We start from the raw sequence: 16,266 nt of genomic DNA on the forward strand, positions 1-16,266 counted from the left end.
AGTCAAAAGGAATTTCCAAATCCTAGCTTTTTGAGGAATCTCCACACTGATTTCTACAGTGGTTGCACCAGCCTCAAGTTCCTTTTCCCCACAGCCCTTCCAACAGTTGTTATTGGTTGATTCCTTGATCTTGGTCATTCTTTCTGGGGTGAGATGGAATCTCAGTGTTGTTTAATTTGCATTTCTTGAATGGTCAATGATGCTTAACACTTTTTCATGTATTATTTGCTATTTGTATTTCTGCACCTGAGAAGCATGTATTCATCTCAGATTGAACAGTAACTTCTTCACTAACTTTCTCCCTGGCTTGCCTCTCTTCATCATTCAGGTTTCAGTTCAAATGTCACTTTCTTAGTAAGTTCTCCTTGAACTATTCTCACTAAAGAAAAAAAAAATCCTCTCTTCTATCACACTGCTCTCATTTTTTACCTCAGCATTTTGTCTACTTTTATGAGTAATTCTTTCCACTTGGTAATCACTTATTTACTGGCTATTTTTCTGTCATCTTACATACTGTAAACTGAAATGAAGAGAGAGATTATATCCTTTTCAGTATTCATGTCTACAAATAGTATCTAGCACACATTCTATACTCAATAATTACTTGAATAAATAAGTACCACAGCTAAAAATGGACAATATGGTAAAAATGACTGATCTTTATGTAGTCTTGCTTTATAGAAAATTTCAGAGCTATATATAGAAACTTTATTTAAGATAATAAACATTCATCAAAACAGGATAGAAGGCATGTTTTGTTAGCAGGAGTGGAGAACATACGCTTATTCTCTACTCAAGAACCTCTCAAATTCTCTGCGATGAATTTTAATTTGTAAGACTTTTATAGCTTGATATGGTGGCACATGTGAGGCTGGAGCAGAAGGATTGCAAGTTCAAGCCCAGCATGGGTAACTAGTAATTCAGTGAAAATCTGTCTTAAAATAAAAAATAAAAAGAGGCTGATATATAGCTCAGTGCAAAGCTCCTGAGTTCAATCTCCAGTAATACAAAACAAATCAAAGCAAAACAAAACTACTGTAAAATAAAAGTGCAAAAATAATTGAATTATTTAGCACATGAAATAAAAATAATAAAATAAAAGCCCAAGTATTTTATTAATAAATGTAAAGTTACTGTACTAAATTTCGACAAAACATTCTAAACAGGTTTTGTCAACATTTATACTTATCTTGTTGAAGATCAATAACAACCAATTTGAAGATCAATAACAAGTAATTTGAGTCTAGCACTGGGTGGAGAACAGCACTCTGCTTAGTAGTAGGTGATTCGGCTGACATTCCACTTGTGGTTGGTTTAAGGTAGTACATCACAAAGCTTAACTATTCTTTGGTAGAACTAGCTTACATACTGGGGCTCAGGATTTAGCTCAGCGGCATAAGCGCCTGCCTTGCAAGCAGGCAGTCGTGAGTTCGATCCCTGGTACCGATAAAAATGAAAAAGACAAAAAAAGAAAGGGCAATTAGCATCCTATTTCTAGGACACTAAATACTAGGGACATTACTCTTACCATTTGCTGTTTAAACCTACACTCTATTTACCTCCTATCTCCATTTCTAGCTACTGGGAGATGAGTCAATAGTATCATAATTCAGCACCACTGAGGGAACGCAATTCTCCCAGCCACTCTACAATTTCAGAGCAGGCATCTTGTTACTAGTCTGGGGAGGACTTAGTACCTATTCAGGAAAACTGAGCAGCTGTGGTCATGAATGTAAATTAGAAGGTGGGAAAAAATTATTTTCCAAGCGAAGGCTGTTACTTTTGTTTCCCACATGTTTACTGGGTTTTGAAGGGTACGACAATGGTGAGAAAAAGTCAAATATTGCCTCTGGGACATTATAGAGAAATCAGTTAGTTGTTGAGATTTACATTTCTGGCTGGATTATCCCCTCTCCACCTTTTTGTTGTGGCACTGGGGATAGAATCAGGGCCTTTGCACTGAGCTTCATCTTTGGCTCCCTGCCCCCTTTCAACTTTTTTTTTTTTGTGGTGGGTTCTTACTCACTAAATTGACTAGCCTGGGCTTGAATTTGCAATTCTCCTGCTTCACTTTCCTAGAGTGTTGAGTTAGTCTTTTATCAAACTGCTGGGCACATTATTTCCATCTCTTAACTCTTCTAACTCATTTTCTTGCCATAAAATACTTTTCCTTATTGCTTTGCTTCCCTCTATTCTTGCATCCGTATTTTTCTCAGTTCGTGTCTCATTGACCTCGCTGACACAGTGCAATGCATGTAAGTAGAAGTGTAAGAATGAATAGCAACAACCTATGATGTAGCAAATGTCCTTCCCACACTGGACAAAAACATTATTTGTAAAAGTTATACCAATCATTATCTGGCTTCCTTTGACTTATCAAGATACCAAGTTTATTTCCCATGTATTATGTTTCAGAGCATTAGTATGTAAGAAATTTGTACCAGGACATGATAGCATATCTACTCTGAAGGACTTGCAAGTTAGACTTAGCCTGGGCAAAGTAGCGACTTAGCAAGACTCTGCCTCAAAGTGAAATATTAGTGTAGCTCAGTGAAAAGGTTCTGGGTACAACCCCAGTATTATTTAAAAAAAAACAAAACACTTGTACAATTTCAGGAATACCTATGTTAACTGAATATAGGTGTAAATTTTTATACCTGATAGCAGAAATTCTTCTACATCCTTCACTGAAGGGGAACTTAACATTCTACATACGTCAAAGTTTTCCAGTTGTCTTCCTGAAGATAGAAATCTGACATAACTTGTTCATGCTGTGTGACTATTGGTATGCCAGAAGGCAGGTGAAGGCCTTAGGCTGAATTTCTCCACAGAGATGATCTACCACACTGTTTCAAAGTCAAGTTTGATTCTATCCCAGATCAGTTCTAACTCTAGTTGGGTTGAAGTTTAAATAAACTTCCATATCTTTTAAAGCCATATAGGAATCATCCTTTATTCTGGAAACAAACTGTGTCACCCATTTATCTCAGACTCCTTATCCAACCAACATATACTTAAATCTGTAAATTGAACTGGTTCTGAAGACAACTTGTGCTTCAACTGAACTTCTTGGCAGGACTCTGTAGACTTCAACTTCTAGACAGGAATGGCTGCAATGTTAGGTCTTTGGTTTGAGGCATGAATGAAGTTAGTTAAAAGCTACTTATCTCAAAAATTTCAAGTGTTCTGACAGAATAAAATTCCTTTCATGTTTCTTTTTCCTTTCCTTTCTTTTCTTCATAAACTCAGAATGTAACAGTTTATATTGTTAAGAAGGTGCTGGATTTGATAATAAAAAGTGACTCTTAAACCAGGTGCAGTGGTATGTGCCTATAATTCCAGCTACCTGAGCTGCTGAAGCAAGAGGATTTTGTGATCCAGGCCTGCTTGGGTAACACGGGAGATCACATCTCCAAAAAACAGTGATTCAAGAAAATAGGGAGGGAGGGCTAGCACACTTAGCTACAGCTACCTCTATCTTAACGTTTAGGAACTCTCATGGGAATTAGTAACACACTTTTTTAAGTTAAATTATTTTTGAATTAAAAAAATACATGGGGTGAACACAGATTTAAGAACAGAGTTACTGGTAATGGATGTAATTAAATAGTTTCTTCTATTTTAACTCATTTTCATTTTATTGTTTTTAGGGAAGACTAACTTATTGCTCTTCTTTAACACTACAGAAAAATTTGGGTGAGAAAATAAAGAATATACTTTCAAGCTTCAGTACTGTTTCTTGTTGTTCCAGTTATTCCACTTACTCAGGTTTCATAATACAAGAAACACTGAAGTGATGTTAGTGATAACACCATAATGGAGCCTGATCCAAGGTAAAACTGCCATCATATTCTTGAATGAACTGAAATTAAAATACACTTCCATTCCAGAATTGTTAGTGGCAACTCTCAGTTCACAGAATGGAACTCTGTGGGATCACTCAGACAACTTGAACACCAGCTTGGGACTTTGTTGCACAACACAGGCCAAATTTTGAGCACTACAACTTGAGAACTGAAAATCTTGGAGAGAGTTTAAAGCGCCACAATGATTATTAATAACCTTGACAAGCTGTAGAAATGGGCAGATAATTACAGGATGAATGTAATAAACAAAAATATAGAGTAATTTAGAGGAAGAGCAAAAGAAAACAGTAGAAACACAAGTGGCTTTGTAGAATAATGTGGGAATCTGTAAATCCTAAGACAGAATGAGTCATCTTATGCAGTGGGATTTATTTCCAAAGAATCCAAAAACTTGTAAATTACTTGTAAAAATATATATAAGAATAAGGACAGTCATTCTCTAGTCATTTACACATTCATTAACCCAACACTCGTGGGTGATGGGAAAAATACAAGCTATCTACCTTTAGCTAAAGTGTAAATGTCAGAGCTACTAACTTTAATGGTCTTTAGTCTGTATTATGTAGCTAACTTCACAGCAAGTATCCTGAGCCCCTTGAGGTACAGATCTTATTTTTACATTTTGGATCCCATTTTGTGCCTAACACTGTACTCAAAAGCAATCAACATGGGCCAAGAGGTAAAAACATGGCCTAAAAGAGCTCAATTTTGAAAAAGTAAACATTTGTCTGACCATCAACTATGTCAATACAAATTTGCATTTTTTTCTTCAAAGCGCAATAAATTTTTGCTAACCTATTACGTGTATAATGGTTCTCAACACAATGCTTTGTGCATAAAAGATATGCAAAAGGATTCAAATTGCACGTAGTGATAATTGTGCACATCCTAACCTGGCGCACAGTTCTTTCTCTGGTGAGTTTTTTTTTAAGCCAAAAGACAAAACGCTAATGCAGAAACCACGGCGGTGGGACGCCCAGCGGGCCAAGACCCGAGCGAAGACACAGCTCGCGCGGCCCGAGCTCGCTTGGGCAGCTCGGCGGGCGCGGCAGTCGGCTCCCATCCTTGAGCGCTGAGCTTGCGAGCGGCCGTGGCGTCCCCCAGAGGAAACGCAGGGCGCCGCAGCCGCCCCTCGGGGGAGGCGTCGGCCACCCGTTCCACAGCCGGAGAGTTCCTTCTGGGCTTCCCCAGACCACTGGACAAGTAATCCGCGGAGGCAGGGGGCGCGATCCGAACACGCCGTTCGCTGGGTCCCCGACCACACCCAGCCGCCCACCCACAGCCCGGCCACAGCTCAGGGACTTTGAGGCGCCCGCGTCCCTTTGTCGCGGGATCTGCAGCCCAGGCAGGCCGGGCGCCGAGGCCTCGCGGTACTGAGTCTCCGCCCGGACCGCCCCTCCGCCCTGCAGTCGGCCCCGCCCTCATTCCCACCCCTCCCCCGCCCCCGCTCGCTTCCCCAACAATCTCCTCGCGCTCCCTGCCCGGCACGCGCGCTGCGCTCGGCCGCCGCCGCCTGCCGTTGGTGCCACCGCCGCCGCCGAGCGTTCCTCCGCTGCGCCGGGCTTCCAGCTTCGGGCCGGAACCGGAAGTCGAGGGGGCGGGGCCGGCGGAGGCCAGGAGACCGAAAACGCGGCCGAGCCTGGAGCCCGGGAGCCGGAGCCAGAGCCTGGACCAGAACTTGGCCCCTGCCTGCACCGCCGTCGCCGCCGCCTTCCGCCGCCCCTTTCCCGCGCTGCTGCCGCCGCGGCCTCCACCGCTGCGAGCTCGGCCGCTAGTGGTCCGCGGACTTTGGGTGTCCGGGTTGAAGGTCGGTCCGGACGTCGGACCCAGCTAGGTTCCCGGACTGTCCGGGGCCGCCGCCGCCTTCTCCTCGCCTCAGCCTGGCGTTTTGTTCCGAGAGATCGGAGAGGCGAGCGGAGCTGACAGTGATTTTGACAGTGATTTAAATCCGCTTTTGTTGTTGTTGGCTTTTCGTTGTTTGGTTTTGTGTGTTGTGCGTGTGTGTGGCGATTTTTCCCCCGTGGTGCCTTTTTTTTTTTTTAATTGTTGTGCTTTTTTTTTTTTTTTCCTTTTTTCCAAACCCCGTGAACGTTTTTTTGCTCGGGGCTTCCGAATATGTTTTATGACGGTTGATTTTACACCAGGAGGTTTGTCTCCGAGGAAGACCCAGGGAACTGGATTTCTAGCGAGAACTTCCTACGGCTTCCCCAGCGCCTCGGGAAAATGGGAGCTGCTGCAAAGTTGGCGTTTGCCGTCTTTCTTATCTCTTGTTCTTCAGGTAGGTGCCGGGAGCGCGGCGCGGCGGGGCTGCTGCAGGCGGCCACGGCTGCTGTTGGGTCTTGGTGAGCTCCAGTGCTGCCCGGGGAGGTTTCCTATGCCCTGTGCCCCTCAGTTGCTAACCCCAGGTCTGATTGTGATCTGGAAACCTCCATGAAATTTTTTTGTTTTGTTTTGTTTTGTTTTGAGTTGGGCTGGTGAACTGATAAGAGTGCTGTGTTGTTGTGGAAGTGAGAAAGTCATGGTCTGTGGCCATAACACTGGATGACAGCACTGGTTGGGTTGCAGTTAAGCCACAAATACCACAAGTGACAATTTATGCAAAGGTTGAGACCCAAAAGGAGTATTCCGAAATGTCATCTAGCGTAAGCTGCTCCAAAACAAGGGTAGCTTTTGTCGTCTTCTAGTTTTGTGTGTAGACCTTCATCGGTGAATATCACGACATGGATCAATTCGGTGACTACTTAATTTCGGCCGTGAGAAACAATACATCTTGTTAACTAAATTTAATCCTACTATCCTCTCACGGTTTTTTCAACTTCTTTGTCCGGCAGTGATAAAAATAGTTGGTATTGGAGTATTAACTATAACTCAGTGCAGAAGAGGTATGCCACTGTGTGTTGGTAATATGCTGGCTTCCAACCACCATTTGTGTGCTCTTTTCAGGCAAAGATTTTGCTTACCTACGGAATACTTATTTTAAACGCTTTGTATTGGAGCATTGTTTTCGATTTAGCACAGGCTATGTGAAATTGATCTTATTGTTAAATATGGTTTACTTATGGATGTAGTAGCCCAAGGTTGTGAGAATAACTTGGCCATTTTATATTTAAAATTTTTTTTATTTTGTGAGGACATTCTGTGGTTGCAACCAGTGGTTGGAAAAACTGTCTAGTCTTTTGTATTTCAGATTCTGTAAATGAACACAGTATCTAGCTGAAAGGTGTGCAAATGTGCCTAAGGGGAGAGTTAGTTTCATAGATGAAAGAGTTTAAAAGTCATGATGAATCTATGTATCATAAATATTCAATATTCAATTACTAGGTTGTGAAATAGAATTATGGGGGGGGGCGCGAATTGACAGGTTACATGGTCACGTCTTTATCTCATTTGCCACAGGGAAATTAGAGGGTGGTAGTCTTTCTTTGTGTACCTTTGTGTGTGTATGTGTCCACTCCCCCCATAGAATCTTTTGTAATGTATAGAATTTTGCTGAATGGTACATTTCCTTGTGGTTAATAAATGGATAAAGTCTAGTCTTCTGTCTGTAATGGTATTGATCAGTTCCGGGCGGACTCAATGTGTTGTGAAATGGCGATCATTGCCAGAGATTAACCAAAAGAATCATGTCTGTTCAAATGGAAGAAGGAACATGCTTACGGCAGGCTGACAGTTCTTTTTGTGCATGGTTTGGGGAGGAAGCTAAACAATGGTGTATCTGAAATGAATGAAGGCCTTGATAACGTTAAACATCTTGCTTTTGTGAAATGACTTAACCATCTAGTTTTCCCCTTTCTATAGTAAGTACTCTTTCTCTGGCCTTATGTGTTCTCGTCGGTGAACTCCTCTGGTTCAAATCCCTTTTTCTGATCTTCTGCCCTTGAGGAGGAGGAGCATCATGGCCACTGACCAAGAGCTTGTGGACATTATTCCCTTCCAAACACACCTGAGTCATATTAATTGGTGAAGGAGGATAATCTTGAGCAATCTTAAGGTATTACTTCTGGAAAAGCAGGCTGCTTCTGGAAAAGCAGAGTGTCACTACAGATCGTTACAGCTTTTTCTGTTTGGTTTGGAAGTAAAAAAAATTGAGCATTAATTTCTTATAGGATTATTTTCTCTGAGCCAGGAGGTTAACAGTGAAAATTTTGAAATAAAGTAATATTGTTGCTGTAGAGCATATACATATATCATTTATATTAAACTAACATTAAGTATTGTTGTGTAGATTTTTTTAAATGAAGTTCCTCTTTGAACTAAAATATGATTGTCCTGAAGATAATTGACATAATCTTAAAAGCCTTATTAATCCATATTTATCCATGAAGGTTTTTAGTACTTAAAATGCCTGATTTTTTGAAAAGGCTTTGTTATGAGTAAAATGCACTCTAAGATAGGATTATTGTTTCTCCTAATTGATTTTTCTATGTGATATGTAATCCGGCATGCTGGAACCATGAGAGTGGCTATTTTTATGAGAATTAAGAAATTTATCTTGTTTCTGGATATATATGTATCTCAAGTGGAAAATAGTACTAAAAAAGTATTTTAGGTATTTAGGATGGATGTTTACAGTTTTCTTTAACATTTTATGGACTTTGAGTTTTTTCAGTTTCTATCCTATGGTATGTGTTCTAGAGACTGATTGTGTAGACAGACCATTCTTGTAAGATACGGCCAAGTATAATTTTCTCCTCTCTCATTCCAGAGGAAACAGTTTTAATTTTGCCTTCATCCTGGAATGCTTTTAGATTTGCTTTAATTTTGAATTTTTTATTCCTTTTATCCTACCTCAGATTCTGCTTCAAAACAAATCTGCTTTTCAGTTTTTTTTTTAAAGAATGATGGTTAATTTGTTTTTCATAGTTTGTTAAAATGTAAGTTTAATACTTACCCTAGTAGTACTTAGATTTATCTACCTAGCTCGCGTGATGTAGCTTTGTGACATTTGAGTTGCATTGAAGTAAATGGAGAATTTGTTTGATTCTGTGGGAGCTAAAACAGTGTGGTTAATATATTTGATGAAGTAAGAAATGGAGATGTAATCATTATGTTATATTTTCTTTTATTTAGCTCTGTATTTGATGCAGTGTGGGTGCGAGTTTGTCGTGTGGTTTGAGAAAGAGTTGGCATTACAGAGGATGTTCTGGGACACATCTGAACTTTGGCCGACAAGTATAGTTATTAAATGGTTTGTTCTCTAAAAGACAGAATTTCTTAAATGTTGTCTGTGATCAAGTCCAAATAAAGTATAATATGTTGAAACTTGCAGACCCCAAAAATATAAAAACAGTATCCACTGATTCCACTTTGACATTTTTTTCTATTTATGCTATAAGTCAGTAGTTCTCAAACTGGATTGTTTTGCCCCTCACCCTTGGCAACATTTGGAGATGTTTTTGGTGGTCTCAGTGGGGTGAAGAGGGGGGCTTTGTGTGCTGCTGGCATCTAGTGGGTAGATGGCAGGTAGGAGCCCTGCTCCTTGTCACACAGTGTGTAGGACAGCCTCTGTAACAAAGAGTCAGCTGGCTCAAAATGTCAATAGTATTGAGATTGAGGAATCACGTTTTAAATTCTGAATTTTTTGTTTTTATTTTTGCTAATACTTGTTTGTAATCTATATTGATCATATTCCTTGTAGGGAGTTGGTATGTGTATATAATACATTCTGGGTTTTTTTTTTTTTTCATTTCCCCTATACTTTTTTTTTTTTTTTAAAGCATTAGTGCATTAGTAAAATGGTTATACTTGCTCATTCTCCAGAGATTGAATCTAAATTTTCTCAGTACATAGCATTGGTCTTCAGCTGACTTTGTATTGACAGGGTTTATATTTTCTTTATCTTTTAAAATTAGAATTTGATTAAATTGGTGAATAGACTGTAGTCATATATATTATTTCATCCTGTCCTTCTTTAATAAATGTATTTTGTTGACTGTTAGGAAAAAACTCTCCAATACCTGTTTTGATGGCTTGTTTGTGAAGACTACATGTTCATAGATGTAATGAATAAATGATTAATTAATATATCATTTAGGTATATTTGTTTTTGATCTAATATTTTCTTTGCTACAGGCATATTTATTTTTATTCTTACTGAAATCACTGGACTGAATGGCCATGGGGAGTGTGTGTGTGTGTGGTTGTGTATATTTAACTTTGTGCCTAAAAGTTTTATATCATATGGAAAAATATGTTCATTATTACGTGTTCCTTGATTCATTTCAAGGTATAATTTGATTTTTTTAAAAAAATATTTCTTGAAACAAACAGATCAAAAAATTTTTTCTTTTGTCTTGTTAACTTTAATCTCAAGAAACTTTTAAAATAAGTTCTTAATTGTTGAGAAGCATTAGTTTGGATTTGATTACCATTAGATTCATTTAGGTTGCACTATGTAGTGGTATATGATCAAGGGAGTTTTATGCATATGCATACCCTTGTAAAGGTTAAATTTTGATCCTAATAAATACCTTATTTTGAACTCTAGATTTTAAGAAAGTTAACTCAGCCAGCCAGTATGAGAATTATAGTGACACTCTTAAAATAAGTGGCACTATACCACTGAGGAAAATTCTGAAGTCACTCCCGCAAAAAATACGCAAATCAGCCTCATAATGCTTTTGTGACACACTTCCTCATAAACTTCCTCTGGTACTACTGACATTTTTACCTTTTGGGTCCATCATATAAGTAACACATCATTAAACTGAATGAGATTTTAATAATCTCTAAATTGTTCTTTCTGATTTTAAGACAATTTTGTTGCATTTTTGTTACTTGAGTATTAGTTCTCATTTTTGATGTCAGTGATTTAAATTTGTCTTTTCATGCTCCTTTATGTTCCCACTTATCTTTGTGTCCATGAGATCCTGGTTAGCTGGCTGGCAACATTTCATGCTGGAGTCAGTGGTACATCTTTACTCTTTACATTGTAAACCTCATCATTTCTTTTCATTATAGTTCTCATTCCACTTTTCTCTTTTGTCTGTTGCTTTTCTCTGCTGTTTCCTTTCTGTATGTCACTTCACTTTCTTGTGGAATCTAGTTGTTGTTAAGCATCATGGGTGCCAGAAGAAGGCTAACTTAGTGTTTAATGAAGCAGATTGAATTTAGAATGTTTCTGAATTGTCCATTGTTTTCCACTGTTTTTCCACTGGTGGTTTCTGAACTACCACATATATATTTGGGAATAGTGTTGTTGTCTTGAAATCAAATAGCCTGAAATTCAGATTGCTCTTATGTACTTTTACATGTTTAGGTTTTTTTTTTAACCCTGCTGCTTTCAAAGTCTCTTAATAGTCATTTATCATCTCAGTAAGTGAGTATTTGACCAGACCTGAGAGTGTATTTATTGCTACTGACGGGCCCACATTAGACATCTTCTGTGGTACATTTAATTCTGTTAGGTTATAACGGTCATGTCTAGACAGAACATTGATTTCAAATTGATTATCGGACTTGAAAGTTTCAGGAATAATGTGTAGAAGATGAATGCAAAAAAACTGTTGTACTGTATATTGCAGTTGACTTTCTGTCATTCTCCAGCTGGATTTGTCATTTTCATATATCCATCTATGTAGTGGTCAGATTTTGTTTAATAAAGGGACTAAATAGAAATGTATTGTTATCTCATAGGTTGAATTTCATGAACTGCTGGGATGGTGAGCTTAGGGAAGAAATTAAGGAGTTCTTATGGCTAGTGACCAAGAATGTGGTCTTGGTGGTTAGTAGACTTGGGTTCTGATGGTAGTGCTAACACCATCTAACTTGTCTGTCATTTTCTTATACTTGAATTATTGTAGTACCTTCTAGCTAAAACTAGCTAGTTCTTTGTTACTCTTTACAGTCTTTCTACTTACCTGCGAAAATAACCTTCTTAAAAAATAAAACTGAGTATGTCATTCTTGATTAAACCCTTCACTGACTCTGAGTCTTCCTTAGTGTAGAATCTGAAGTCTTAGAAGGATATACAAGGTCTTGCATAATTTGGTTCCTGCCTATGTTTTCTAACCTCTTGATTGGTAGTTGAGAGCCTAAGCTCTAGAAATGAACTTTCCCTTTTTTAAATCTTAGCTTTATAACTTAATTTTGGCAAAACTTGTGTCCTTTTGATGTGCCTCAGTTTTCTCATGTACAGAGTGGGGATATTAGGTATATCCCTTAGAGAGTGGTTTGAAGATTAAATGGCACATAAACGTGAAATATTTTGCTGGTGCTCTTCTTCTGAATGAATACTGTATTCTAGTCATGAAAATGCAAATTGAAGTTTCTTGAATTTGTCATCCATTATTATGTATTAGTATGGTCCCTTTATACATGTTGTTTATTTATCTTTTACCTACTTAACTCTTGTTTTCTTTTAGGCTCAAAAGTACAATATCACCTCTTCAGAAACACTTTCTGTAATACCATCCAATCTGAATTTCATTTCTTTCTATTCATCTAATATCTTATAAGTGGCCTTCATTTTAGTTATTGCAAATGTTTAGTATTCTATTTCTACTTTAGTGCAAATGTTTACTTTACTGTTTCTGTTCTTAAAAAACATCCACAGACCCATTGCTAGAACCTGGCACATAGTAGGTGCTTAGCAAATGTCTATTAAATGAATGCATTGAAATTATTTTACTTTTTTGAGCTAGAGATTTTTTCTTATGTTAGTAAGGTAGGAATTTTGATTTGATGATGCTTAAATTCTTTCCTATTCTATAAGATTTTTGATTCTGTAATTTTAGGATGAGAGTTCAACAGTGACATTTTAAGTAAGAAAAATTATTTTACTGGAAGTAATGTGGATATCTTTAGGTTCTGTTTATTTTCTAAAAAATGTCTTATCTGTAATCGTTAGATTGAATTTTTTATACAATTTGAATTGTATATGTAGAAATAATCTTAGATCTCTTCAGGTCCTGTGACTCATACTTTTTGACTCTGATGCACAATAAGAATTGTATATTGTATCATGACATAGTTTTTAGTGTGTGTGTGTGTTTATGTGTGTGCGTGCATGCGCATGGATTTATGTGCATGTATGAACAAAGTTTTATGAACTGTTTCCTCTATGCAGGGCACTTACTTTTTTTTTTTTTTTTTTTTGTCTTTTTCATTTTTATCGGTACCAGGCATCGAACTCACGACTGCCTGCTTGCAAGGCAGGTGCTTATGCCGCTGAGCTAAATCCCCAGCCCCCACTTACTTATTTTTATATTCTATTTCATTGTCAGAATGATTCAGTGACCAAGTAATAGATTGAAAACACCTAAAATACACTGATGTAGTTCAGCAGTCCACTGTTCTCTCTACCTAGTACCTCTGAGTGGAGAAGGAAATATATGGAGTGAAAATTAATTTATAATAGATAATATGTACTTAGGAATAGAATACAGGAAAAACTGGTCCCAGGAAATAACTTGGACCTAGTCTGGCTGAATTATTCTCTTTATGGACTAGTCTTTTGTGGACTAGTGCATAAATTAAGCACTAGGAAGATGCTGAAACAGAATTAGATTATAATTTTGGAGAGCTTAGACTTTTTCATGTATGATAGACTTAACTGGAGAACATAGTTCCTAATGTTGGGGGAAAATATCTTAGCGGGAGGATAAGAAGACTAATTCATCTTAATATGAAGGAAAAGGCACAGAATAGCATCAGGAATAGAAAGACCGCTTCATAGTAAACTTGACCATGGATAGAAGGCAAGTTGTGATGGAGGAGTTTTAAGGTAGTGGCTTGTGTGAAGAGATACTTATACTTGTTTGGGGAGACAGGACAGTGTGGGGGTGGGTGGGTAAAATCCAGATGAAAGTAATTAAAACTGAAAGGAGGTAGGAGTGGATGATACGGATCTTGAGGCTGTCCTAAATACATGTGTGTGGAATATAGGACAGAAAAGCAGTTTGAAGATTAAGGTAGATAGCACTACTAACAAAATTGGCTAAGAAGCCAGAAGAAAATAGAAAGCACTTTCATAACTAAATAAGAATAGAGACAGACAAGGATTTATCTGATAAACGAGTGAATATACACACATAGGTTTGAAAAAATAAAAGTACGTAAAAATGAGAACGTGATATTTTCTTAGAGGGGAAGACACTGCTGGATGTGTCACCATTATGAAGTCTAAAGAATTCAAAACATTAATGGCTCAGCAGTGTTTAAGTAATGATCAGATTTCAAAAATTACTCATGCTACATTATGTTCTCTTAAATGTATATGGGGCATTTTCCTTATAGTAAATTGTATAGAAATAGATTTCTTATAGAAATAGATTTAGAAACTTTTGTGCAAACTCAGTATATATTATCTGGGATTGAGGCCTAAACCTTTGAGTGATCATTCTTTTAGACTAGATAGAAGCAGTTTTTCCTTGGTTGTAGTCACATTGGGAATCAACTTCATTCCCTAATGTTGCTAAAGCTAGTAAGTGTCCAGCAAGAAAATAGTTAACCAGATTAGAGACTAGCTGTGGAGATGGTTGCCTTATAACAGATTTTCAAATTTAATTAAGCCTTACATATTATCATAAAGATAATCCTATTTATAAAGTTTGGGGAATTTTTCTTATGATTGCTGTCTTAAAAATCTGTATTTTGTAGAAATGAGGCTGCTATTAGGAAAAATCTGTTGTTCACATCTTTAATTGATATATGATAAATTGGATTTGTTACGAGGTGTTATTCCAAGACAGAGGAGCATGAACAAATTATGAGATCATGGCAAGTTTCTGAAACTTTGTAATTACTTTTTTAGGTTTGCACATAAGATGTGGTAAACGAAATAGCGAATAACACGGGAGCTGGTCCAGAGTATCCTTCACATATATGTGTTATTCATTAATCTTTCTTTAAGTGTAATTTAGATGTGACATGTAAGACATTTAAAAATATAGATCAGTTCTTGGGAGAAAGTTTTATATGTTCAGGTATGATACTTGTCAGATAATATGAAATAATGTAAATTATACTGCTAGAGGAAATACTAATATAAAGAGCCAGATAAGTGCCAGGAAATAAAAAGAACATTCAAGTTTCATGGTTCTTTATAGAGTGCTTTAAGATCTTGGTGTATTAGCATGCTTTAAAAAGAAACATTGGAATGAATTTTCATCAATTTATTGATTGGAATTTTAAACATTTTTTTTTCTGCACCATTTCACTTAAATTTTAGGTGTTTTAAAACTTTTTGTGTAAGTTTTGAAAGATTTTCAAGTCTGTTTTTAGATGCTAACCCATAAGTTTAGTCTTGTCATTAAAATTCCTACTTTTCTACTGACTCTTTTTTGACCTTTGACACTCACTTTACTCATCTCTAAGGAGGATAAAATAAGTATTTGTTCTTTTTGTTTTTGTCTTTTTTCGTCTTTATTGGTACCAGGGATTGAACTCACGACTGCCTGCTTGCAAGGCAGGCGCTTATGCCGCTGAGCTAAATCCCCAGCCCCAGTATTTGTTCTTTAACAAGTATTGGAATATATGCTAGACTATGCTAGGTGCTTAGGATGTAATAGTAAAAAAAGATATAGACGATTACTACTTTATGGAGCTCATAGTCTTAAACTAAGGAACCAGATGAATCAAATAATTAAAGATTGCCATAGATGCTGTCAGAATTCTGAGAGGATAACTTTATTTGCTCCATATCACACAGACATCATTTCTAGTTAATTGCCTTATTTACCTACTTATTTGTCTTTTCAACTACTGTAGTGCAAGCTTTTTTGGGAGAGAGGGTGCGAGTGTCTGACTTGTTTATTATTATCACAGTATTTTTTGAACATGGCAATTTCTGACACAAAGTAGGAGCCCAATAAAGATTTAACTGGCTGCCTGAAGAAATTAACCTAGATGATACTGCACTGGAGAGATAGAAGCAAAATCATGCAGTGCTTTGCTCTAACAGGGAGAGGAATTAGAATAAAATGTAAGGGGGAACTATGTCTGGGTTATGTGTTAAGATCACTTTGACAGCTATCTAAAAAATACATGAGAAGTATGAGGAGTGAAGAGGTAAGACCAGTTAGCAGCCTGTTGCATCATTGAAAGCTAGAGAGGTAGTCTGAGCTTCCTTCCAGCTTTGAACATTTTCTGACTGTATGTCATACTTCCTTTAGTATTTTTAGCCATATTTTTAGCCACATTTTTTTCTTACTGTTACTTAAAACACAATAGGCTTCTTATGCATGTGACAACTTTGGATACATGTCAGTGTGCCTCCCCCCCATGATAAAATACATTCTAGAGATTATTGAGTTTTTATGACAAATTCCTATCTATGTTTTGTGCCTTTGCTAGTTTATATTCTTATTTACTCACACATTCCTATTTCTGAAAGTTTGGCTTTGCTCTCTTCAAATAACTATCTTTTTATAAGATCACCCACTACCACTTTATTGTTTGA

At 37.4% G+C, this 16,266-nt stretch overlaps 1 protein-coding gene across 2 annotated transcripts in view; it reads left to right on the forward strand.

Moving 5' to 3' along the window:
* Window positions 1-5,546: 5,546 nt before the first annotated feature.
* Window positions 5,547-16,266, forward strand: part of Acvr2a (activin A receptor type 2A) — an 81,243-nt gene continuing 70,523 nt past the window's right edge. The window contains exons 1-2 of one of the 2 annotated variants that reach the window (XM_063259606.1): window positions 5,547-5,673; window positions 6,011-6,144. In XM_063259606.1, coding sequence (XP_063115676.1) covers window positions 6,090-6,144 — 55 coding nt within the window. In that variant the 5' untranslated portion in view covers window positions 5,547-5,673; window positions 6,011-6,089. Of the gene's footprint in view, window positions 6,145-16,266 lie in introns of both variants that reach the window. The other variant, XM_023561108.2, reaches the window with a different exon arrangement.

The sequence above is a fragment of the Cavia porcellus genome, unplaced genomic scaffold (genome assembly GCF_034190915.1).
Source record: "Cavia porcellus strain 051 isolate PalLab524CR breed Dunkin Hartley unplaced genomic scaffold, mCavPor4.1 scaffold_12, whole genome shotgun sequence".
Lineage (NCBI taxonomy): Eukaryota > Metazoa > Chordata > Mammalia > Rodentia > Caviidae > Cavia > Cavia porcellus.